Source organism: Mycothermus thermophilus, assembly GCF_041956435.1.
Source record: "Mycothermus thermophilus strain CBS 625.91 unplaced genomic scaffold VTJ04scaffold_5, whole genome shotgun sequence".
Classification (NCBI taxonomy): domain Eukaryota; kingdom Fungi; phylum Ascomycota; class Sordariomycetes; order Sordariales; family Chaetomiaceae; genus Mycothermus; species Mycothermus thermophilus.
In genome coordinates, this window is record NW_027191431.1 from 2,407,639 (window position 1) to 2,432,269 (window position 24,631).

The 24,631-nt window shown below is 57.5% G+C and overlaps 8 protein-coding genes across 8 annotated transcripts; 4 read left to right on the forward strand and 4 right to left on the reverse strand.

The window, feature by feature from the left end:
• Positions 1-690: 690 nt before the first annotated feature.
• Positions 691-4,038, forward strand: VTJ04DRAFT_7939 (uncharacterized protein; the record flags this gene model as incomplete). Its single annotated transcript, XM_069366320.1, has 3 exons — positions 691-760; positions 865-2,421; positions 2,486-4,038. The coding sequence occupies 3 exons, from the start codon at positions 691-693 to the stop codon at positions 4,036-4,038; spliced, it is 3,180 nt and encodes a 1,059-aa protein (XP_069217267.1).
• A 593-nt stretch (positions 4,039-4,631) lies between these two features.
• Positions 4,632-5,737, reverse strand: VTJ04DRAFT_7940 (uncharacterized protein; the record flags this gene model as incomplete). Its single annotated transcript, XM_069366322.1, has 3 exons — positions 4,632-5,125; positions 5,201-5,648; positions 5,717-5,737. 3 exons carry the CDS (start codon positions 5,735-5,737, stop codon positions 4,632-4,634), a joined length of 963 nt encoding a protein of 320 aa, XP_069217268.1.
• Positions 5,738-6,574: 837 nt separating this feature from the next.
• Positions 6,575-7,795, forward strand: VTJ04DRAFT_7941 (uncharacterized protein; the record flags this gene model as incomplete). Its single annotated transcript, XM_069366323.1, has 1 exon — positions 6,575-7,795. One exon carries the CDS (start codon positions 6,575-6,577, stop codon positions 7,793-7,795), a length of 1,221 nt encoding a protein of 406 aa, XP_069217269.1.
• Positions 7,796-8,232: 437 nt separating this feature from the next.
• Positions 8,233-11,238, reverse strand: VTJ04DRAFT_7942 (uncharacterized protein; the record flags this gene model as incomplete). Its single annotated transcript, XM_069366324.1, has 1 exon — positions 8,233-11,238. The coding sequence occupies one exon, from the start codon at positions 11,236-11,238 to the stop codon at positions 8,233-8,235; it is 3,006 nt and encodes a 1,001-aa protein (XP_069217270.1).
• Positions 11,239-12,166: 928 nt separating this feature from the next.
• VTJ04DRAFT_7943 (uncharacterized protein) lies at positions 12,167-13,000 on the forward strand (the record flags this gene model as incomplete). Its single annotated transcript, XM_069366325.1, has 1 exon — positions 12,167-13,000. One exon carries the CDS (start codon positions 12,167-12,169, stop codon positions 12,998-13,000), a length of 834 nt encoding a protein of 277 aa, XP_069217271.1.
• Positions 13,001-13,671: 671 nt separating this feature from the next.
• Positions 13,672-16,516, forward strand: VTJ04DRAFT_7944 (uncharacterized protein; the record flags this gene model as incomplete). The annotated part of the gene is made up of 2 exons (XM_069366326.1): positions 13,672-15,997; positions 16,086-16,516. The coding sequence occupies 2 exons, from the start codon at positions 13,672-13,674 to the stop codon at positions 16,514-16,516; spliced, it is 2,757 nt and encodes a 918-aa protein (XP_069217272.1).
• Positions 16,517-16,611: 95 nt separating this feature from the next.
• VTJ04DRAFT_7945 (uncharacterized protein) lies at positions 16,612-16,851 on the reverse strand (the record flags this gene model as incomplete). The annotated part of the gene is made up of 1 exon (XM_069366327.1): positions 16,612-16,851. The coding sequence occupies one exon, from the start codon at positions 16,849-16,851 to the stop codon at positions 16,612-16,614; it is 240 nt and encodes a 79-aa protein (XP_069217273.1).
• A 480-nt stretch (positions 16,852-17,331) lies between these two features.
• VTJ04DRAFT_7946 (uncharacterized protein) lies at positions 17,332-20,004 on the reverse strand (the record flags this gene model as incomplete). The annotated part of the gene is made up of 3 exons (XM_069366328.1): positions 17,332-17,586; positions 17,670-19,648; positions 19,722-20,004. The coding sequence occupies 3 exons, from the start codon at positions 20,002-20,004 to the stop codon at positions 17,332-17,334; spliced, it is 2,517 nt and encodes an 838-aa protein (XP_069217274.1).
• Between the last annotated feature and the right edge of the window lie 4,627 nt (positions 20,005-24,631).

Genomic DNA, 24,631 nt, shown 5'->3' on the forward strand with positions numbered 1-24,631 from the left:
TGATGGCTATCGTGGCTTTGAGAGATGGAAAAGGGGAAATCTGGGTTTGGTTAACCTACGTAAATGAGTAATTTGGAGGCGTTTTTGAGGGTTGGAGGAAGACGTCATGATTCTAATCATTCTTCGCCGACGACATCTCTCCAGAACCTGCTTGATTGATTGTGCCCTGTTGGAGTGGCTGGACGTACTTGATGTAGATGCACCCCGCTCACATCGCGCGCATCCTGCATTAGGCACACATTTCACTTTGTGCCTAGGGATTTCACAAATTGCAACTTCCAGGTTGTCATCGTTTTTCGAGGCCACGGGCTGGAGATTTTGGAGGTTTGTCCGCGACGCAACCGAGTCTCTACCTGGACATGTTGGACGGTTGATCGCTGACAAAGCTCCTAAAAGTCCCAAGTCCCGAGTCTTGGAGGTTTCGCTCCCCGGGGTATCCTGTACAACCTCACACATCAAGGAGAGGTCGAGAACTTTTTAGGCTGGATCTATTGTTTTTAAGTCTCTTGTTTTTTTTTGTCGTCGAGTTAGCGCCTTGTCTTGTGGATTTGTTTTCTCTTCAGCGGGACAACGCGTGTTGGGGATTGAACGCGAAGGTCGTTGTACTCAAACTTAAGACGGGACGAGACGAGACGCCCGAGTTGCGAAGAGAAGTTCAGGGCTGCTAGGGAGCATCATCAAACGGCCAACATGGCATCACTATCGACATCGACGCCACCGAGGCAGCCATCCCAAAGTGCGGGATGGTCAAATATGGGTAGTGAGTTCAAGCCCATGTCCTCTCTTCCCGATCGTGCATTGCCTCGCATTGCATGTTGCATCGCATGGCCATGACCACTTACACCAGACCCTATCCATGTTTAGACTCGTCCGATTCTCTGAAATACTACGCGACCCCGTCGCAGGGACTGAGACCCAACGACAGCGCGGCCGGCGTTGCTGCGAGCCTTGGATGGGCAAATCGCGCTAAGCCGCCGCCATCTAGAGTCCAAGCCGAGGCTGGAACAGGAAACACCTCATCATCACAAGACGCCCTCGCGGCTGCGACTTTGTCACAACGTCCTCCACAACAGACCCTTCGGCCGTCTTCATCATCAGGCTCCTGGGTGTCGGCCGCCGCGACCCGGGCATTTCAGGGGAACAAAGTTGTTAATCCCACAGTTCCATCGTCCAATGCGACAGGTGTAGCAAGAAAGAGCTCGACGCGCGCCGCACAGGACGCCATGGCGGGTGTGAAGCTGAGAGCGCAGTCCCTGACAATGGAACCTCCATCAGAACAGAAGGTACGGCTACAACAGGAACCGGCATCAACAATAACAGGAGGAGGTGGTGGGACGGCCTTGAGCGCCGCTGCACTTGCCCATCGCCCATCAGTCCGCGCGAGCACCACTGTGACAACAAACATAGGCCCTGCCACCACCGCCCCGTTCAGTGATGTCGGGTCTGTGCCCTACACCACTCTTGACCGGCAGATGTTCACCTCCAGCCCGCCCGTTCAGCCCGAAGTAGACGAAAAGCGCCATTCCGACGTCATCCACGCCTCGGCCCTCGCCATGGCGCGCCGAATGTACTCCCCGCACGAGGACCCTGCCACCATCGCGACGGCAGCCGACCGGCCACGCACCATCCTCCCCTTTTCCGACGCCGTCGTCGATGGCACCTCTGATGATGCATCTACCGTCCCGACGAGTCCCGTCACCGCCATCTACGGCAGCAACCTCCAAGAAGCTGCGTACCGCTTAGCGCAGGACCGTTTGGCCAAACTCCAGGGCGAGCTTGATGCCCAACGAAGGATGAGCGGTAGCCCGCACGCAAACTTGCAAAAGTATTTCCACTCGTTCTACTACTACGACCTGGCCGACGATCCGTTGCTCTCTCCGGATCAGCAGCAACGGCAGCAGCAGAATCCCCGTCGTTGGTCGCTCAAGGGCAAGTTTTCTTCCAACCAACTGCGCCAGCAGCAAGAGGAGCAGCAACAGCGGCGAAGGGCCGTGAGCGACGGAGCGTTGGTGGAAGAGGGTCGGAGGAAAAAAGAGGCCCTCTTAGCCGTGGCGCAACGGAACGTGATGCAGCAGATGAAGGAAATCGATCAGAACGTTCAACAACAGAAACAACAACAACCAAGCCCGGAAAGGGCGAAGGTCGAGTGGTCTAAACGCGCACTGGCGTTGGCGCAGGCGAGGGTCGCCGCGGCTAACGCTCAGACTGGCGACGCGGCTGGGAAGGTTGATATTGGCGGCGGGATGCTGGTGGACCGCGCCGAGGTGGACAGAATTGCCTTCCAACGGGTGAAGCCGGTGCTGGATGAGATTCACGAGCAGGCCGCCAAGGAGAAGGAGAGGAGGGAGGAGGAGGAGAGGATGAAGGAAGTGGAGAAGAGGAGGGAGTTGGAGGTGAAGGAGACGTTTAAGCAGTTGAAGGGTAAGCTTAATGTCGATTTCCCCCTTGAAGAGGATGGTTTGAAGCTGACGGTTGGGGTGAACAGTCCAGCAAAAGCAGGATGAGAAAGCGAGGAAGGCGGAGATTAAGCAGCATGAGAAGGAGCTGAAGGACGAAGCCAAGGCTCTCAAAGCTGAGAAAAAAAAGGCGGCGAAGGCGAAGGAAGAAGAGGAGAAACAAGCAGCGAAGGCCAAGGTGGAAGAGGAGCAGAAAGCAGACCAAACCTCGCCAACTCCTCTTCCCGCTCCCTCCAGCCCTACTACCATCCTGAGAACCCCAACAACACCCACCCCCAAACGAACCTCCACCACCACCTTCACCAGACACGCCCGCAGCTTCTCCCTTCCCTTCGGCAGCAAACACAAACCTAAGACCGAAAAACACCAACCCACCCCTCAGTCCGCGCCAGCCAACCCAACTGCCGCCGAACAAACCACAACCGCAAACGAACCAACAACCCCAACAAGCCCAACGCGCAAAGTCCGCGCCTGGTTTCTCTCCCACCTTCCCGGCCGCTCCTCCCACAGCGGCACCAGCCCGAAGAGCAGTGATAAGGGGAAAGTCAAAGCAGCGACATCCGAGGACCAGCCTAAAACGCCTCCGACCCCGACAAAGAGGAGTTTCATTGGCGGTGCGGCGCTGGCGAAGCTACGCGGAGCGGAACCGGTGGCAGCAACAGCACCAAAAGAGGTGGCGGACGAGGATGCTAAACCGTCAGGCGGGAAGGCAGGGAGGTATAGGGCGGTTTGGAAGGGGAGGGGGAAGGGGGTGAAGGCCGGTTTGTTTTCCAGCACCGCCAACACTGGGACTACCAGTGCTGGTGGCGAGGATGGTGTGGGTGGTGCGGATGGTGCTGGCCAAACAAGTCCAAGTCCGGATGAGCAGAGTATTCGCGCCGTCGCCCTCGCCGGCCGCGAAGCACCCCCTGCTGCGGCGGCAGATCCCAATGCACCTCCTACCACTGACGCTGCCAACGACAATAACAACCACCACCGGCACCACGACGATCCGGTAGAGACCAGCACCAGCCCTGGCGGCATCGCCGAAACGCCCAATCCCCTCCTAGCACGACTCACAACCCTCCGATCCTCCGAACCGAGCGCCGCTGCGGCGGCTGCGGCATCGGGATCAGATAACATCTCTCTTTCAGGCGCCTCCGCACCAGTGTCGGGGGTCCTCTCACCTGTGTCTTCCCCCTCTTCTTCCTCTGCTTCCTCTTCCACTGCCACTGCCACTGCCGTTCCTGCTCCTGCGTCTGCGCCGTCACCACTACCATCCCCACTTCCGTCACCATCACCGTTGGCGTCGGAAATGATGGCATCCCCCTGGGCCTCGCCGGGTGAGGTGGTGGAGGGGGAGAGGTTTTTTGAAGCGCGGTCTTCGCCGTGGGTTGAAGAGGCTGCTTCTCCGGCTTCGGCTTCGGATGGGGGGGGTGGACCCTCTTTGGGTGGTGGAGGTGGAGGAAATACTATGCCTGGGTCGAGGGCTGGTTCTCCCGTGTTGGTTGCTGGCGGTGTGCAGAAGGGGGGGTTGAGCGGGAGGGTGAGCCCGGGTGGGAGGACGTCGAGGTTTTCGGAGGTGTTTTTGGATGACGATTAGATGTTTTTGTCTCCTCTTCTTCTTTTCTTCTACCTCTTTGTTTCGTACGTATTTGTTTACTTCATGTCGTTATGGCCTTTTGATGTACACATGACTTAGCATGGGAGGATAAGATTGGATTCATGGATCTTGGTGGCTGGGTGGGTGAGTAGGTTGTCGGGATTATTTGGATGAAAAATCGGAGGTTTGGTGATTCATACATATTATACTGATTTTAGACTGATACACGGTGACGAGCATCTTGGATTGGGAGGCATCTTGATTGCAGCATGAATGTTAGATTTTGTGTGGGAGAGATAGGAACATAGCATTCACGGCGTTGGTTAATTTGGCATTATATTTGAGACAGAAAGTGTTTTAATCATGGCGGTTCAACGCCAGAAATACGATTCATGATCATTATGAGACTTCTATCTGTCGCTCCCAATAGCCAAGCTCTGTGTATGAATGCCTGGAAAGAATAATAAACATGGAAAATATCTCCGAAAACGCCGACGCTTTCTTTCTATACCTCAAACCATGTAAATGCTCCCCTGACAAAATAAGACCGCAATGACTCCCTTCTAGACCTTGAAACATGTTCACCGCAAACCCTATTGTTTGGCCTCAGTCGAAGCCGGTTCTGTGTCCTTGCCGTTCCCTTCCATCTCTGGTCCCGCCGGCTGCGCGTTACTAGGAGCCAAACCCGCCTTCTCATCCCTGGCGCTGACACCAGCCTCGAGATCAACCTCATCCGCATCACCGTGCGGACGATCGGATGATATGTCCGCTGTTACCGCCCTGTTCTCGGCCCCGTTCCCCTCGCTGCTCCCACTTCTCCTTGCCGCGACGTCACGGCTCTCCTTTTCCTGGGTTGCAGCAGCAGCAGAAGCCGGCGTGCGTTTGGCAGCAGCAGGGTACAGGTCCATGACAAAAGAGAGGATAAAGGCGGAAAAGATGACGGCAATGATCCACTCGAGCACGGCGGCCGGGTCGAAGCGGCGGACCCAGAGACAGGCCATGAAGGCAGCGGAGAGGGTGAATTCGATGATGACGAAGGCGAGCTTGATGTAGAAGGAGCGGCGGAGGATGGTGATTTCTTGGTGGGCTGTTGTTCTCGGGAGGTCAGTTAAGTGCCGAGCAAGAGAGCATGAAAACAGGGGGACAGAGAAATAGTACCAACCTTTCTTCAACCGCCTAAACTCCCAACACAAAAAAATGGCAGACAGCACAAACCCAGCAATAAACACGAGCAAAAACACCCTATGCAACCATTCATATCGAATCGTGTCAAACACGCTCAGGCAAATCAACCCCACCGACCCGACCACAGCCATCACCAGCGTCAGGGCGAACAAGACCTTTTGCATGCGATCTGTGTTGGGTGCGAGCCGCCCGCGGCGGCGCAGCCACCAGTCGGCGGCCAGCGAGAGGTCCAGAAACAACATGGTCAAGACGCAGGCGGTCACGAATAGCGGCTTCAACCCGGAGGCGCCGACATCGCTAATGAAGGCGATGCGCTGGCCCTCGGACATGGAGGGATAGAGGGCGCGGTTTTCGTGGATTAACCAGTAGAGGAGGAGGGCGAGGAGGGTGATGAGCCAGATGGCGGCGGAGAGGATGGGGATGACCTAGGCGGGTTTGTTAGCTTGAGCAGAGTTCTGGTTGGTGATGTTCGGGGGGAGGAGGCTTCACGTACCCAGTAGGAGACGCGGCGCATGGTGATGATGGTTTTGGGTGGCGCATTCAAGTCGCGACGAGATGAGGATGAGATTGGGAGTATTAGTTACAGATAATAATCACATGTATGCATCTAGGAAATCCATTAAGATGGTGAAACGAAAGCAAGAGAGTTAATAAAATATGAAGAGGTAGAATTTAACATGAAAAGAGGATGTTTAAAAAGTTGAAGAATCATGTTACAGACGTAGCATGTCGAGTTGCAATGTCACCTGCCGGAATTTAGCATCACCCCGTCCGGGGGCAGTTGAGGTTCGGCTACGGCGTGTCGTTGGCTCGCTGAAGAAACGGGTTCCTGGAACTAGCATCAATCAGGACATGTCACCGCGGATTCCTCATCGTTCATTGCAGGAAACGTTGGACTTGGCAACTTTTCGATGCTCGAATCAAGAGACGGCGAATCCAAGCCTCAGAATACGTCACCTTCCTCTCCGTAGTCAGTTCGCAACCCAGTTGCAGTCTCACATCGGATCTCGGAGAGTGAAACAGTCCGGAGTTAAGCATTCGTCATATGAAAAGGCACTTCGCCACAGAAAAAATGCAGCCACAGACACACAAGCCACAGTTCAGGTTTCCTCTGACGTCAGCCAACTGGAGGCTCGCAATGGGACGTCGCTAGGAATACACCCCCGTGGGATAACCATCTCCAATGCCAAGACATTCCCCATCATCCCAATCTTGGCATTTGTGTTCTCGCCCTTGTCTCCAATGCCGTCTCCAACGCAGCTGCAACCTTCTTTCGAACTTCAACAACCTCCAACTTCGACCTTCACCTCTACCTCCACCTCCGTCCATCCACCACCACCCTACCGCCAACATGGCCGTCTCACCCCTAGTGCCGGCCTCCGCGCCAGCAACCGGATCCCCATTAAAACGACAAACCTCCGCCGTCCCCTCCACCAGCGCCAATGCCCAAAACCAATCCCTCCTCCGCCACGGCCCCGCCGGTCCTCTCACTCTCGATCCCATCGAACAAATGAACGAAGACGAAAAGCGCAAGTATGTCAAGGGCAAAAAACTCGGCGAGGGTACCTACGCCAACGTCTATCTCGGCCATGCCCGCCACGACCCCTCCATCCTGGTGGCCATCAAAAAGATCAAGGTCCAAGCCCAGTACCAGGACGGCATGGCCCCGGACGCCGTGCGCGAGCTCAAGTACCTGCGCGAGCTGCATCACCCCAACATCATCTCGCTCATCAGCGTCTTCAGCTCCAAGGACCAAAACCTCAACCTCGTCCTCGAGTACCTGCCGCTGGGCGACCTCGAGATGCTGATCCGTGACGTTGACCGCGTCCGCTACGGCGCCGCCGACATCAAGGCCTGGATGGGCATGCTCGCCCGCGCCGTCTGGTTCTGCCACGACAACTTCGTCCTGCACCGCGACATCAAGCCCAACAACCTGCTCATCGCCGCCGACGGCGAGGTAAAACTCGCCGATTTCGGCCTCGCCCGCAGCTTCGCCGACCCCGGCCGCCGCATGACCGCCAACGTCATCACCCGCTGGTACCGCCCGCCGGAACTCCTCTTCGGCGCCCGCCACTACGGCGCCGCCGTCGACATGTGGTCCGTCGGCATGGTCTTCGCCGAGCTCATCATCCGCGCCCCCTTCCTCGCGGGAAACACCGAGGTCGAGCAAATCGCCCTCATCTGCAAGCACATCGGCACCCCGACCGAGGACAACTGGCCCGGCGTCACGCGCCTGCGCGAGTACACGGTTCCGAGCGAGATCGTGCCCGTCTGGCCCAAGGAGGCCTACATGCAGCGCTTCGGCGCGGTCGGCGCCGACGGCGTGGACCTGCTGTATCGCACGCTGGCGCTGGATCCCAAGAAGCGCATCACGGCGAGGGAAATGCTGGAGCATCGGTGGTGGCGGACGGATCCGAGGCCGACGAGGAAAGAGGATCTGCCGAGGAAGTCGACGGGCGGGGAGGATAAGATGGGAGCCGATCTCAAGCGGAGGCCGGGCATGGTGGAGGACGAGAGCGCGCCGAGGGGTGCGAGGGTGGCGAGGAAGTTGGATTTTGGGCAGATGAAATGATGTTTTTCCTCTTCTCTTTTTTGTTTCTATTTGAAAATGGAGTTCATGAGGCTGTAATGGATAATAATGATTTTGGTGGTTGGAGTTGGGGGTCGGCGTTGGGGTATACCATTGTATATACGGAGTAGAAGCAAAGACACATGGAAACAAGACGAATAAATTAACATTGACCTTGTGCTTCCTGGCTAGGTTTGATATGTATCATGGTTCTATGTAGTCCACCTTCCATGCCTACACCAACACCAGTGCTATATTTTCTCTATGTCCAATCCCTTATCCATTGTTGTTGTCATGCCGCATCACTCGGATCTTCATCAGCCAACCACCTACCTTACATACCCTTTCCCTCCCATCATTATTACGTACATCCAACACCACCCAAAACTAGGACCTTGTGAGATATCCTCCTCTTAATCCACAGTTTGCAAGCCAGCCCCTCACATCAAACAACACTCCAACCCATACATCGCCCTCTCCACGTCCCTCTTGACGTTATACCAATCCGCCCTGCGCTCCGCGTACTCATACACCTCCTCCGGCCTAAACACGCCCGCAAACCGATCGCCATCGGCCATGATGGTCGCCATATCCTTGGCGTGCTTCCGCGCATCGATCAGGTACAGTTGGCTCAGCTCCCTCAGCGCTTTGAAATACGGCAAAATATCCGGATTTTTCAGCGTGCGCACAAACTCAAAATACAGATTCATATCCGCAATCAGCTTGACGGCTCCTTGCGTCGACACGCGCTGCCGTTTCAGGTGCTTGCACACGGCGTGGAACAGCCGCAGCCCGACCTCGGCGTTGAACACGTCCAGCATGGACTTGTCGGTGCTGCCGACCAGCATCGACGTGTGCGAGGCGACGAGGTCGCGGATGCGTATCGCGGTTTGAGTGGGGCCGATGTCGCTTGTCGCGGGGGACTTTTCGAGGGAGAGGGAGGAGACGGAGGCGGAAGAGGGGAGAATTGTTCCTGTTGTTGATGATGTGTTGGAGGAGGAGGGAGTAGTAATAGTGTCAGGGACGGAACCCGGGTTGTAATCCGTCGGCAGCTGCGTGGTGGCGCAGATGTATTCGACTTCGTCCATCAAAACGTCAATCCCCTTATTCAACCCGGCCGCGACGCTTTCGTCGAGCATCTGCTCAAACTTCTTCTTGGCCAACCCCGCGGGGTCGAGGAAGTCGTTCCTGTCCGCCAGCTTGGGCCCGACGAGCTGCTGCTCGTAAAAGACGTCGATCATCTGCGATATCAAATCGCCGACATTTACCAGCTCGATAAAAGTCACCAGCGGCGCGACGCCCCGGCCCTGGCTTCCAGACCCAGATGCGTTGTCATTATTATTACTATCCCGTTCCTGATGCTCCCGTACCTCGCGCGGGTTGTACTGGCTCAAATGCGCCACCGCTCGATCAAACCCCGGCTTGACGTGCTGCCCGCCCAGGATCTTGAGCAGCGCGACAAAGATGGCCGAGCACTGGTCTTTCGCCTCGCCGCCCGCCTGCCCGCCAAGCTGGACAAACACGGCGACCCGGCCCAGGCTCGCCTTCGCCGCGTGCACAAGGTTCAGCGCGACCTCGAGACTGAAGAGCGATCGGATCCCCTCCAGTCGGGAGGTCATCAGCGCAGCCTTGGCGGCGAGCTCGTCGGTCGGGGCGGGCTTGTTGATGCCAGGAGGCAGAGGGGAGGAGCTGCGTTCGGTGGTCGGGGCGGGAGACTGGGAACGGGAGGGTTGTTGGCTGTCGGGGGGTTGAAGGCCGTTGGTGGTGGATTTGTTTGTGGATGAGGAAGAGGACAAGCCGGGGAGTGAGGGGAGGACGGTGACGGGCATCATCACGACCTTTTTGAAGGAGCTGAGGAAGTCCTTTTTGTCCGCCTGGCGGTTGGCGAAGCTACCCATATAGAAGGACTCGGCGCTGGCGTCTTGCTCGGCGATTTTCTTCTCCCAATCGCCGACTTCGCGCTCGGCATGGCGAGTAAACTCGTCCAGTTCGTCCTGGAGGTAGAGGTCGAGATGCGGCTCGAAGAGTTTGAGCGCCAGTTCGCGGGCCATTTGGTCCTGATGCTGCTTGCGTTCCTTGTGCACCTGCGGGTCTACCGGTCCGCTGGTTAACGTGGACGGCGGCGTCACGGTGCGGAAAAAGTGCAGCGCCTGCTCGAAGATACCCGAAACGGCTCGCAGGTACGAGGGGATGCTCCGCTCGTGCGTCTCGTCGAACAACGGCGTGGCGTATTCGGTGAGGATCTCTTCGCGGACCTTGTCGACGAATGCCCAAAACACCGTGTCCGGGTCTGGGAAGATGCGCCCGATCACACCGGCCTGCTCGTTCACCTTGAGCGCCAGGGTCTCGAAAAACCTCCGCGATGGCTCCAGCGTGATGCTATCCGCCAGCGCCTGGTTGATGCACTCCATCGGGTTGGCCAGCGCCTCCAACTCGCGGTCCGAGAAGATGGGATGCTTCTGGATAAACAAATCCGCCGCCGCACCGGCATTACCTCCTCCGTTCAGCAGCGCTAGCACATGCGCGTACTTCCTCATCCGCCCGTCCACGTCCCAGAACTCGTACCCCTGCTCGAACTCGCGCAGCACGGCGCTCTCGAATATGCCCGCCATGGTCTCCAGCTTCTCCTCCCTCTTCAGAGCTCCCTCGGCCCAGTCGCTGCGAGCAAAGACGCGCAGGTTAGCCAGCATGCGCGCCTGCCTTTCCGGATCGCGGAAGACCTTGAAGACTAGGGGGTCGGTGTGGGACTTTGCGCGGACGAGGTCGTAGTAGAAGGGTGCCAAGGCGCCGTAGATTTTGCCGTATTCCTGTCTTGCCCGGCCGCGGATGCTTTGGACGTTTTGGAGGACTTGGAGAAGAGCCTCGGGATCTCGTGACGGATCGGCTTGTTGAGAGGCCTGGGCTGTCCCGGCCACCGTCATAGTTTCGAACCCGTCCCTCAACTCGGCCAACTGCGATTGCTGCTGCTGCTGTTGTTGTAGTTGCTGCTGCCGTTGCTGTTGTTGTTCCAGCATCCTCCTCCTCCTCTCTTCCTCCAACCCGGCATCGAAGAGCAAACTCTCCCTCTTCCCTCCACTACCACCACCAGCACCTATCCCAGTCTCAGCCATGGGTCCAAACCCCTGAGCAGCGGCAGCGGCAGCAGCGGCCATCTTCTTCTTCCTCATGGCCTCCTCGAACCGCCTCCTCGCCTCGGCCTCGTTCCAGCAGCCCATGCTTCGTAACCTGGCGACCCAGCGCGAATCGTCGTAGACCATCTCACACATGCGGCGCGAGGTGCGAGCGAAGCGGATCTGGTCGGCAACGGGAAGGTAGTCGAGGATGGCGGCGAGGATCTCGGCGGGCAGGACGGGTTTGGAGACGATGATCTCGGTGGCTTGGAGGGTTTGGAGGATGCTGGTGGAGAGGCGGGGCACCCCCGAAGGGGTGGTTTTGCGTGAGGACATGGCGGTGGTAGGTTGTTTGGACTGATGCTATCACCTCGGACCTAGTTGGGATGCGTCGGGAGAGGAGAGGGATCGGACAGGACTTTGATTGAGGTGAGATGGCAATGGTAGCGGTAGGTAGAGGACTGGATTCCCGAGCAAGAGAGGTGAAGGTCGGAGTTGGATTAAGAACGTGGCGGTTCGTCAGGTGGTCATGGCATTGTAACAATTATAGCATTTTGGAAATAATCCAAAACAATAGCGTCGAGTTGTAACCTGGAAGATGTGTCGTCCCATCCATCCACGAGTGGTGGTTTGGGAGTTTGGCAACAATGGAGATGGATGCAAGCTTCAAGGTTCTGGCCCAGAGCAGCTCGGGTTGATGCCCGTCTGGGCCTTGGCTTTAGCGGTGTCGTCCGCCGACGTTAGGGGCCGGACACGGGAACGACAGCGGGGCGCGGGCGTTACGATACGATACCAAACTGGAGTGTAACGGTACGCTCCCCACTTTCCGGAAATGGAATGTAGGCGGCTGGCGGAACCTCCAGCTGGAAGGAACTCAGCGGGGGTGGGAGCTCATTCGGGGAATTCTGGGACAGGCGGTGTCGTCGAATGCCGTTTCATCAAGTTCCGAGTTCTATGCATCAACAACTCACCACCTCTTTTTTTCTTCTTCCCGATAACAAACAACACTCGCTGGCCCGGGCTATGCTCACGGCCATTTCAGCGATAACAACAACGAAGCCAACAGCCGAATTTACCGTCTTGGATGTCTGATCTTCTCTCGCATCTGAGAGCCGCTGCCGGTTTCTGACGACAGCGCAACATCGAGGTCACCAGACCGACGCCGACACAAGACCAACCTCTGCATCAATCAATCCATTTCGCTCATCAAATCCGCTACGGGGCACCACAATACAACCAACATCCCATCTATTCCAGGACCGCCATGTCGTCCTGGTATTCCAACCTCCTGACCAAAGCCTCGGGCTTGCAACGCACCTACTTCGGCGGCGAGACCGACGGTGACACCGACGACGACACGCTGGTCTGCCGCGTGCTGCGCGCCTACTACGCCGAAAAACAACAGCCCCTTCCCGACTGGCTCCCACCAGACCCGCGCGCTCCTCCACCTCAGCAGCAGCGCCCCTCGCTGTCGGCACAGGGCGGGTCACGCTACGGAGGACTGACTGGATCCCAGAGCTCGGGCGGGTTGAGCAGTCTATGGGGAGACAACAACAACAATACTGCTGCCGGTGGTGGTGCGGGAGCTGGGAGGCAGGGGAGTTTTGCGAGCAGCAGGAATCCGTTCGCCGCCTCTGGGACACAAGGTGGTGATGCCGCCGCCGCTGCCGCCGCTCAACGGCCGGGGATGGGCGGGCAGAGAGCTGGGAGTTTTCAAGCGGGTAGTGCTGGTACTCCCGGAGGCGGCAGTGCCCAGGAGAAGCTGAAGCAGAGGTTGTGGGGCGGAGCGAGAACCACGAGCCCGACTCCCGGCGGGCCGTTCCAGCCTCCTCCTGCTGCGCAGGCGGCGCCGGCGCCGCAGCAGCAGTCATCGTCTGGGGGTCGGTGGGGACGGGGCAGTGGTGGAGGCGGAGGAGGGGATGAGAGACCAGTGATGAGCGCGAATGCGCCCTGGGCGGATGGAGGGTTTGACTATCCGGGTAACTTTGGTGGTGGTAACGGAGGAGGAGGTGGTGGTGGTGGGCAAGGAGGAGGAAGGAAATATGGATTGCCTAGTGGGCCCAGGGTTGGGTTGCCGAGTGGTCCTAGGCCGAGATGAAGAGGGAATGGGGAGGGAGGTTTGTACGTGGACTGGTGGATAGTCGTTTGTGAGGAAGGATATGATGGTGGTTGTTGGTGGATGGATGGATAGGTATGATATTCCCTCTGTTGGGTATAATGGGTACCGTTGGATGGCGGTTAAGCGGACATGGATGTCGATAATACCATTGATGTTTCTATTTGTTTCGTGACATGGGATCATCCAGGTTGTGTGGCTTTCCAGGATTCGACAGCATGGAGTGTCATGTTGACCGATGACGACGACGTCGGCGGCGTTACGCGTCAGAGGCGAGGGGGTGAAAGGTACTTATAAGTACCTCCTCTTTGGTCAGAATCTTTACGTAATGTAGGTACCCCTGAAGTACCGGTCATCGCACCACGCTCAGCCGTCTTCCCCACACCGCGGGGTCATCCAGGTCCCGTCCCCGACGTCCTGCCATGTGCTTGCCGGAGTTGATTGCAAAGCTCATCTTCTTCCACATCTTCCAGTTTCCCTCCTTCATTTCATAAGACAGACACACCTGATAACTACGGCTTGACAACTCCAACACCCTCTGCTCCCACTCCCGGCATGTGGCTCAGCCTATCCTCGGCATCCTAACCCTCCAGGTTCCAGCTGGGGCACCCTGTCGGCAGCTCCCCCAGCTCTCCATCTGCACTGCGCCCACCATGACGCGCATCCCGAGAACATCGTCGTCTCAGTCGCCGTCGTCATCTGCGGCACATATCTCGTCGTCGACGTCGACAAGCAACCCGGCACCCTCCTCCTCCCAACACTCTGTTGAATCCTCGTACTCGACAGTTATACCCCCCGAGTTCTCATCTTTTTCCACCATCTCTCACCCTCGGCGTTCCCCGTCTCCTTCCGGCAGCTTCTACGCCATGAGCGACGATGAAGAAGGCGACTACGACACCATCACTCACTCCCACACCCCTGGCGCGCGCGGCGTCAAACTCCTTTTCACCAAGTCCAAAGTCTACGTCCATCCAACCCCTTCAGCCCGCGACAACATCCCCGGCTACATTGCTCTGCTGCAACAAAAACGCCCCGTCACGCCGACCGAACGCTCCAGCAATGAAGACCCCGACTCCTCCAATACCCGCTCCCGCCGCAACCCTTCTTCCGCCGACCTATTGCTCGCCTGGGTTCCCGAGTCCCAGCTCGGCGACGCCGCCTCGATCTACGTCAAGGTCGACATGATCGACACCGATTCCCCTCCTCGCCAGTCCTATCTTGTCCCTCCTGTCCCAACCATCACCTCCCATCCCGGCACCGGAGTTGGCCACTATGCCTTTGCCGTCCCCGTGTCCGCCATCTACTCCCTGCTGATCCGCCCGCCGAGCATTGGGTGGTGGTACGGCAGCGTCATCATCAACTCGCGCGCCGGGGACTCCTTCCCGCCGCTCTTCTTCCACGATGACGAGTGCCAGAGCACCATCCTGCAGAAGAAGCGCCGCGCCAGGGATCGCTTCGACCCCTTTGGCGAGACCGGCGAGATGTTCTGGGGCGGCGACGAGGTCCTGCGCTGGCTGAAGCGCTACGTCGTCGTCGAGCGCTGCGCTGCTGAGCCCAACGTCTATCTGATCGAACCCACCGATGAAGACAGCCTCGCCATTGGAGCTCGCTCGCCTGGCGCAGTACCCAAGACCGCCGTGGGTGGAGGCGGCCGCGGGGTCGGCGTCCCTGGCGCCTCCAAGGCCAGCGGCTCTTCGACCACTCCTCGCGACAACAGGGACGCCGGCATGGACCCCCTCATCAAATTCGTCAAAGAAACCGGCTGGAACATTATGGAGAAGTTCAGCAAAGTCACCACCTTCACGCGCCAGGCCGCGCAGGACGTGCTGGACAATCCGCGCATGCCGCCCCAAGTCCGCCGGCTGCTGCGCAATCCCGAGGTCCAGACCCTCCAGGACGAGTTTGACAGCGCCCGCATTTACCTCGCACGTTGGGCCATGGGCATCGCCGAGCAAAGCGAGCGCGACCGAAGTCAGCGCATCTGGACCGCGCGCGAGGTCATGGAGCTCGAAGACACCGACGTCGGCGAGTTCGAGCTCCTCGACAAGACCACCACGGGCGGGCCCACGCTCTCCCAGCTCCGCCGGCCCGTCACGCTCAAGGAGTGGCACTCCTTCTTCGACCCCGTCACCGGCCGCCTGGCCGTCACCGTCGACGAGGTCAAGGAGCGCATCTTCCACGGCGGTCTCGACCCGGAGGACGGCGTGCGCAAGGAGGCCTGGCTGTTCCTGCTCGGCGTGCATGACTGGTATTCCACGGCGGACGAGCGCAAGGCGCAGGCTGCTTCGCTGCGCGACGCGTACCTCAAGCTCAAGGGCGCGTGGTGGGAGCGGCAGATCGACCGCGGCGGCGAGGGCGAGGAAGGGGAATGGTGGCGCGAGCAGCGCGGCAGGATCGAGAAGGACGTGCACCGCACTGACCGCAACGTGCCGCTCTTTGCGGGCGAGGACATACCCCACCCGGACCCGGACTCCCCCTTCGCAGCGGTCGGGACCAACGTGCACATGGAGCAGCTGAAGGACATGCTGCTCACGTACAACGAATACAACCGCGACCTGGGCTACGTGCAGGGCATGTCGGACCTGCTGGCGCCCATCTACGCCGTGCTGCAGGACGACGCGCTCGCGTTTTGGGCGTTTAAGGGGTTCATGGACCGCATGGAGCGCAACTTTTTGCGCGACCAGTCCGGCATGCGAGCGCAGCTGAAAGCGCTGGATCAGCTGGTGCTGTTTATGGATCCGGCGCTGTACGCGCACCTCGAGAAGGCGGAGAGCACCAACTTCTTCTTCTTTTTCCGGATGCTGCTGGTCTGGTACAAGCGCGAGTTTGCCTGGGAGGACGTGCTGCGGTTGTGGGAGGCGCTGTGGACGGATTACTACAGCAGCTCGTTCCATTTGTTCGTGGCGCTCGCGGTGCTGGAGAAGCATCGGGACGTGATCATGGCGCATCTGAAGCAGTTTGATGAAGTGTTGAAATATGGTGAGTTTTTATCCCCGCACCCCGCTCTTCTGCTCTTGTCATCCAACGTTCTCACCGAAAAGAACACTAACATTGGGGTGACAAAAAGTCAACGAACTCTCCGGCTCCATCGACCTCGAATCTACCCTCATCCGCGCCGAGGCGCTGTTCAAACGCTTCCGCAGGCTTGTCGAGGCGGTGGATAAAAAGGGCAACTTCCCCGCGCCCAAGGTGGTCTCGTCGCCGAGGACTTCGAGTTCGAATTTGGTTTCTCCTTCTTCTCCACAACCTGGTGGTGGCTCGTCATCATCTTCTCAATCGCAGCAACAGCAGCAGCAGCAACAACAGCAACAACGACCGCAGTCGCAGTCTGGTGGTGGTGCTCGCGGGAAGCAACCACAACAGCAGCAGGGTCAGCAGAAGAAATTGGACAAGCAGGAGAGGATTATCACGCCTGAGTTGAGGGGGTTGTTGAGTAAGAAGGTGGAGGTTGTGCCGCATAAGGAGGGGGAGGCGCCGAGGAGGGGGGAGAGAGGGTAGTGGTTTCGGTAAGGGAGGAAGGGGGGTGGTTGGTACTGGGTTTAGGATGGAAAAAGGGATTGGGAAGCAGGGCATCGGGTCCGTGGTGAGGGTGGTCAGAAGGACGGAGGGATGGATGGGTGGGAGAATAAGTTATTTGGGAATGGTGGGTATGGCAGTATTTTCATGTTCCTTCGATGCTTTTGGGTTATGAGCTGCATGGACGGTTTTGGTTTCTGGGTTGATGGATGTATGGGAATATCGCCGGGGTGCTGGGTTGGATTGGGTTGGAAGTGGGTGGTGATGTACATACACATATGTCTCTGATGGTGGAAGAGGGAGGGCGTCTTGGTCATGGCATGGCGTTGTGTAATGGCATAGTTTCGAATTCATTATAAGATGTTTTGCCCCATCACATCTAAAGTTCGACACTCTCCTTCCTCACAGCACTTGACGAGAGACAAGATGTACCTATTTCAGGGAGGCCGTCGACGTAAAGCAATGGAGGTCAGGTAGGTATACCACAAAAACATTTCAACCTCGCTAAGCAAAATGATGGACGGGGTCGCGCCCTGTGCCGTCTTCTCTGGATCCAGTCCGGGACGATGGTAGCAAGAGGAGGTCCGGTCATCTCATATAGTGAGAAACTGTGTAACAAAATCATGATATCAACTCTCTCCTCTCACCATTCCATGTCCGTGTAGGCAAATAATTTCCTCCGTACCACATGCCACTAACTGTGAGTAAATATCCACGAAAATTAAAACGAAAATCTCTATACAACCAATCACCTATATACCTATGTTATTTAGATGCCTGAGGTACACAACCAATAACTACAACTCATCCCTCACCGATTCCCCCGCCGGAGGAGGAGCAAGATCCTCCATGGCCATGATCTTCACCACCAAGCTGGTCCAGCCGGTGAAGTGCTGCGTCCGCTGGCCCTTGCCCGTCTCCGGGTCGTACTGCTCCCACGCGAAGCCCGTCTCTTCCCAGCTCTTGTAGACCGTGTCGACCACGTTGCGGCGCAGGCGCGTGTAGAGGTTGCGGGCCGTGGACTTGTGGGGGCCATCTTGCAGGGCGAGGTTCTATCATTGGGAGAAAGGGTCATGTTAGTTGCTGTTTGTCCGGTTGTTTGTGGAATGAAGAAGGAAGGGAGGGGAATACGTACGTAAAGTTGCACAATGGCAAGGTAGTTAATGTTAATCCACACCGGGCTGCGCCAGTAATTCTCGGCTGTTCCGTAAAACTCGTCCTTCTTGCTGAGGCTGCGCAGGCCGTGGTTGCTCCAAATTTCCTCCTCGTCTCCCAAAAACTTGAGCAGCGGACCGAGCCGCGGGCTGTCGGGCGGCAGCAGCCCGGTGAGGAAGGGGAACAACGACAGGTATCCCTTGTGGCACACCAGCTGGTGCTCCTCGAACGCGTCGACCGTCGCGTCGCAGTATACACCCTGTTCCTCGGACCAGTGCAAATCATCCAAATTCCGCTCGATGGCCGCCAGTATCCCGCGGTACGTCTCCTGTTCCTCCTCCAGCCCCAGGGCGCCCGCCACTCGCGAGAGCGTCCGCGCCATGACGCCCACCCACGACAGCAGATCGACGTGCAGCTCGCCCGGGTGCGGCGGGCTCGGGCGCGGGTAGTCGTCCAGGCCACTCGTGAGGCAGTGGGTCGGGGTGCGGCCGCGCCAGCGGTAGGCCTCGCGCGAGGAAAACGCCTCGCGGTCGTACGACTTGATGTCGCCGGCCTGGGTGCGGCGGAACCATTGGAACTGGCGCTCCAGCAGGGGGTACAGGCGGCGGAGGTGCTCGAGGCCGACCTCGGAGTTGTCGAGGGAGGCAGTGGCGAGGGATTCATGGATGTCAGCTGCGGCGGCAGAGGCGGAGGCAGAGCGGGTGCCGTTGTTAGTCTTGAAGAGCTTGTCGAGGAAGTCGTCAATGATGAAGAACAGGGTCGGCGGATTGGCGTAGTGCGGGTACTGCGTTTGGAACTCGGCAGGGACCTTACTGCGGGCCTCGGCGCCGAGGATCTGCTCGCGCGCGATCCAGCCGTCGTCGTCCATGAGGTTGTACCAGCTGTGGACGATTTCGAGGGCAAGGTCCGAATCCCAGTCGGCGATGGGGAGGAGGTGGAAGCCCTCGTCCCAGAGGAAGCCCCGGGGGAAGAAGGGCCGGGACGGGATGCTGGTGAACAGCTCGTACGGGCCCTCGAGAGCCTGCAGGTTGCGGGCGCGCGCGGCGGCGGCGTCCTCCCAGAAGCCTTCGTTGTCCTCCTCATATTCAGGAGCGTAGGAGCGGTCCACGACGGAGTGGCCGTAGAAGTAGCCAATGCCGCCGATCAGGTTCGAGAAGAGGCTGTGGCCGAACTTGGTGTACTTGTCCGCGTCGAAGGGCTCCTTGGGAGCAAACACACTCTTGAAGCGCTCCTCGAACGACTCGGTGGCCGCCTGGACCTCCCTGGTCAAGTCCTCGCTGGTGATCTCAACACCAGCCGACTCGCTGGAGAAGAGAACGTCAAACTCAAAATCACCCTCAAACACCTTCTGCACAATCTGCACATTCCCCTTGCCAGGCTTGTTGGCGAGCAGATAGACCTGCCACGGCGGCGGAGGGTCCTGGACATCGTACTTGTTCTGAACGAGCCAGTCGACGCCTTCCTTCATCTGGCGAAACAGAATCCCCTTGCCCTGCCAGAGATACTCCTCCGGATATGTGAGCGACTGCACGACGGTTTGACCCGGTCCGCGAATGGTGGACAGATCATGGTCGCTCTTGGGCGTGACTCCCTTGCCCTGGGTCACGACGAGCTTGTAGCTGCCCAGCGCGGGGGACTGGCCCTTGAGCGTGACATCGCCGTCGTAGCCAAACTCTTCGTCGCTGGACTCCGCTTCCAGGACCGAGTCCTCTCCTTCCTGCGTCGTGTACCAGACCACGATGGTCTTCTGGTCCCGGGGGCTGTCCTCGTGGAGGGTGCCCTTGATACGCACAGCCCAATTGCCGCCGTGGGCGCCGCCGGGGACTTTGACAAAGGAAGTGGTGATATCGATGCCGTTGCCCGTGTCGTGGATGGACTGGACGCCGCCCCGGCGAGGGTCGTACTCGTCCCAGCCGTAGCCTTTCATGCCTTCGTTCTGCTCGCAGGTGTACCGGATGTCTGCAAGCCGCAAGCACATGGTCAGATACATCTTGTCACACAAATCATACATGCACGGATGACGGCCACGAACTGTGCTGGAAATCGGCATATCCTTCAATCTTCCCCCACATCAGGCCCGTCATCAGGCCCTTGGGTATCCTGGGCCGGACGCCAAAGTACAGATTGGGCCGGTAGGGACCCCATAGCAAGCTCTGGTTATTCTGACGAGCGATCTCGCTGTGGAGGACGGACTCGGCATGGTCGTCGGCGGCTGCAGCAGCAGCAGGGGTGATGAAGAAGTTCCATGCTGCAAAGAGAAGGGCATTGAGCCAGCAGAAGGCGAACGCAAGGCTCAGCTGGCGTATCTGCGCCATGGCTGTGCTCTCGGATACCTCTTGGATTTATCTGATTGGAAATTCAGGGCTTCATGGCGGCCCAACGAGCAGCAACAGCAGCAGTGGCTTCCAAAGTTGGAGCCTGTGATAATTTGCTGGTGTTTCGAACACGTTCACGCTTCAGCCAAGCTTTCCTGCCTGGGAAGCTCCGACTGTGGGGCCGGCTTGGCAGAGGTTTCGGCGCAAGCTGTGGCACCAGCTGCCCAGACACTGTGGCGCATGTGGCGCTTGTTTCAGCCAGCAAGCCCCACTATTCGTTTGCGGGGGTGGGGCTCAACGGTCCGGAGCTCGGAAGTCTCCGCCCACAAAAAAATCCTCCAAGAAAAACCCGTTCGACGGAAAGCTTGTCAGGCGAGAGCTTTCCTGGGGAGACGGGGACGGATGATGACACCTTCCTCTTGCGGTCACAAAGCCATATTGAACGACGCTGATCCCGATCATGAGGCTCAAACTCAAACCAAACGTCCGGGAATGTTTGTGAGAATCCACTTCTGACGACAAATTTTGATGTTTTATGTGTTCTGGCTTCGAAGAGAAGTGGCAGAATGTCGTTCTAGGTGGTGGAATATGAGCTGCGGACGGATGCTACCTCGCCGGGATGTCGGAATCACCACCGCCGGACTGTGGTCCGACTCTAAGTCAGTTAGCGGCCATGGGCAATTGGGCCACGAAAGTTGACCTGGACATGGAACTGCCCTGGAAACCCCGATCTTAGGCCCCATCTCGTCACTTTCTCACTTAGCTAGATCTGTTAAACTCAATTGAGTTCTGCGACCCAAGCCGACGTAACAGTCAACACTGCTCTTCGGCCCTTCCCCTCTGCGCCCTCGCCAACTCCACTACCCTTCACCATCTCTGTCCATCCGCTCGCCCGACAGCAACAAAAGCCGTTCGCAAGCCGCAGGTAGCGAACGTAGACGATTCGGCGGCATCTGTCCTCTATCGGACTGTCTAAACGTTACTGCGCGCGCACACCGGGAGTTTGGTCCTCTCATCTATCATCTCAGGAACTACCTGGTGCTTCTAAGATAGTATTTCGCCGAGTCCAATTGCCCCGCCTCCTTGGCGTAGAAAGGGGGGAGAGCGAAGCGATCTTGCATCGCGTCTACGAACGGCTCGCCGACTGTAGTTAAGTAGGCCGGTTGCGTTTGTCCCGTTTCCGACGGATGGACGCAGGACCGGTTGCGGAACCCGGGCGGAGAGGTGCAATTGACTAGCACAACGCAACCAAACCAACCTCTGCTCTCTGCTCGATAGCAATTGATAGCTCATGTAATCTTGCAAGTCAGCTGCGCCCCCCATTCCCCATCTCCAGCTCACGTGCAAGCTGCACGCAATATCATCAGCTGCTTGACGAAGGCCAATGCTTCAACTGCCGAACGGCTGGCCAGTGGGGTTGCTTGTCGGGGTCCATTTCAAACAAGGTACACGAGTCTGCGATTTCTGCAGCTAATGATGCATTCAGCAATCGCAGCAGGCGATGAAGCGCAGGGAGGACATGCAGGATAGCGTGAGAGATGCCGTCAACTTAGTCTGTGACCTGTTTCGTTTGAGATAGTTAGGGGGTGTGTAACTTGGTGTCTCAGTCACGCCGTCCTCAAGCTTGGGCGACTTACACATCGGACATTATTTTGTTTTTTCACAACAAATAAACCGGCCGTGAATGCATTGCAGCGTTGTGCTGTGCTGTGCTGGCTGAATATCCCGTGTGTATAGGTTAATTGTGCTTATCCTCGATTTATTCCGTGGCTCCGGGGGCGCAAGCACAACAACCAAATCCGGCGGATCGCGCCATGTGCGGAGTCTAGCCTCTGTGCCGATCAACCTTCCGGTGAGAGGTGCCTACCGAGCGTACCGAAGCTACGACGTTCGGTAGCGCTATTAGACGACGAAACTCCAACGGCTTGGCCATGCCATGCAATGGCTGGGCCCAAACCATGTCCAGGTCCAGCTCGGCTGTTCCGAAGCTGAATGTGTTTCAAGACCTTCGTAGCAGACCTGCCGGTAATGGGAGGAATTGGCCCCCAGTTGATAGTAGAGGAGTGTTATCAACCACGTCGACGGGTGGATTGGGGTGACTCCGTGAGCCAGCTGGGTATCAACCCGTCTGTCTGCGACCGTCGCGTGAGCTTGCGTGCTCTCGTCCCCTTGCAGCAGAGACACGGGAGCGGTTGCAACGCGGGTCCGGGATAGGCTTCGGTGGGTTAATTGCTAGACACCCCTCAATCAGGTAGTTGAGAGGGGTGTGTGCTTCATCAACATCTGTTGACCTGCACAGACAACGTCGCGCCGTTCTAGTGACAACCAACCCCGGAGGTTGTGGCTGAGAAAAAAACATCATGTGAGTGGAATGGATAATTAGTTGAGAGGAATTGTGATCTTTTGTGCAGGACTGGACGAAGCATTCCGCCGCATGGCATGGGTGACGGTTATTATGTCAACCTGAGTATATGGATAGCCGTCGAGAGTTGTTGTTAAGCCGGAGGAGTACGCACGCAGGTAACTGCATAATAGTGATAAAGTGGGTGAGGAAACCAGCTTCAGATTTGCGATCCACCCCAACTCAAACTCTGGTACCGGTCGATCCCATCTCAAACGCCATGTCGGAAAACGAAGAGGCTGTCTTCCGAACTGTTGCATCAATCAGGTAAAGATGCCTCTTTGGGGTTTCTCATCGACCCAGCCTCGAACGAGCGTTCTTTGCGGGGTACCTTAGCCACGAAGAAGGGAACAGATGATGGTCCGAAGGTCGTAGCAGACAACGATTTAGTCCATGTACCTGACCGAACTATTCTGGAACTCCTTGACCGAAGAAACTTCTTTGCGTCTTCCATGGATGGAGCCCATCCTGCAGCTTGACCGAAACGTAGGTGGCGGATGGATTCCACCCACACAATCTTGCTGTCAACTCCGCAGCATCTTGTGACGTCCACGAGGATGAGGGGTAACTGAGGTCGGCGACTTGGATATAGTAGACGGCGATCAAGAATGCCTTGGGTGGTGCGGCAGATCTGTGCCTCTTCGCCTCCCGTCTCTGGATGCGACTGCAGGTGGTCTCCCGTGTGGCCGTCCTTGGAGTGCCCAGAGGTTTCAATATCCTAATGGTACTGCTGTGGTCTCACTCCCCGTCGTAACGTCGTTAACTGCAGGACGGTGACGGCGGCGGGTTCCAATCCATCGAGGTTTGGAAGTCATCAGCCAATGTAAGGCCATGATGACTTAAAGGGTGGACGAAAGTGTAAAGGTTTATGTGACACTTAAAAGTCATGGCACATGTACCTTCATTTCTTCCAGTCGATGGATTGGTGGATTTGTTGTTGTTGTTGAATTCCAGGTTTTTCTTGGTTGAGCTGGGTAGGGTGTTCGAGGTACCTGAGATCATGGTCTGAGATGCAGTGCGATTGCGGAACGGCAGTGTGGAGAGATCGACGTCTGTTGCAACGGCCCCTAACCCGAATAGGAAAAGTAAACCACGCGGGTTTCGTTGCTGCTCGCCGGCACCAAACCCTGACGCTGCACTAATCCCAAAACGGAACAGAGGTGGAGCATTTGACAGCTTCTGTTTCCCAAACCTTCAACCCTCACTCCTCTTCCATCTTCTTCCCATGCATGAGGCATCTTCAACGATGGCTCAAACCGACGGCGGATGATACCTTATCCATCCACTCACCAACCATCAGGAGATCACAACCAGACATGGTTCTGGTCGGCCCATTGATCCCCAAGATCTGGCGAAAACCCGCGTCCTTCTGTCGGAGTGAAAACGGCAAATTCCATTGGCGCCTACGGCTTCAACTTCTGGGTACTCCTGAGTAGTTCATCACGGACCATGGGTCTGCGCCATGTCTTCGTTGTCAACCGGTCCAATGGCGTGGCCGGAATTCTGTCGGAAAGCCCTCCTCTTGGTGAAGTAAGCCTTCTCATCCGTCTGCCAAACTGTAAACTCCAGCATGCAATTTGTATCTAGCCGTGCTGTCCAGCGAGGCAGCCGCCGTTGCAACGATCTTTTTCTTTCCGCGCGCACACTCACTCAACTCTCTGCGCCAAGATCACGTCTGCTGTGTATCGGAGACGAGCGCAATCTGTCCGTCATCATCCCTCCACCAGACCGCATTTTCTAGGTTTGAAGACTTCCAGATTTCGGATGTACTTCGTCTCCAACAAACCTTTGTCCTTCCCCGCACCATCCACCAAGCTCTTGAGTGGACCACCCACGTATGGATCTGATGAGAGACCCCATCCCCCGGTGACGGATTCGGTGCAGCTCGGAGTCCGTCGGCGGCATCTCGCTCACAGCATGGCACCCGGCAGACCGGGGTTCTGGTCGGGTCCCCACCTCCAGCCGCTTACCTTAGCCTTGCCGGGTCTGGCTTGGCCTGAGGCTTGTTTAAACGCTTCGCTACCAACCACCAGTCACCACACCCCCCCCCATTCCCAGCTTGGATGCCACCCTCCACTCGAGCCATTAACCGTGCAGCGCAGCGGACCCGGAGACACACACGCGGGATGGGATGGCACTGTAGGAGGTATTGCCGCTGCTATGTAGGCGGTGGCTGTGCAACACTTCTTTAATCTTCTGTTTCTCTTTCAGCTCTGGCGAAGAGGG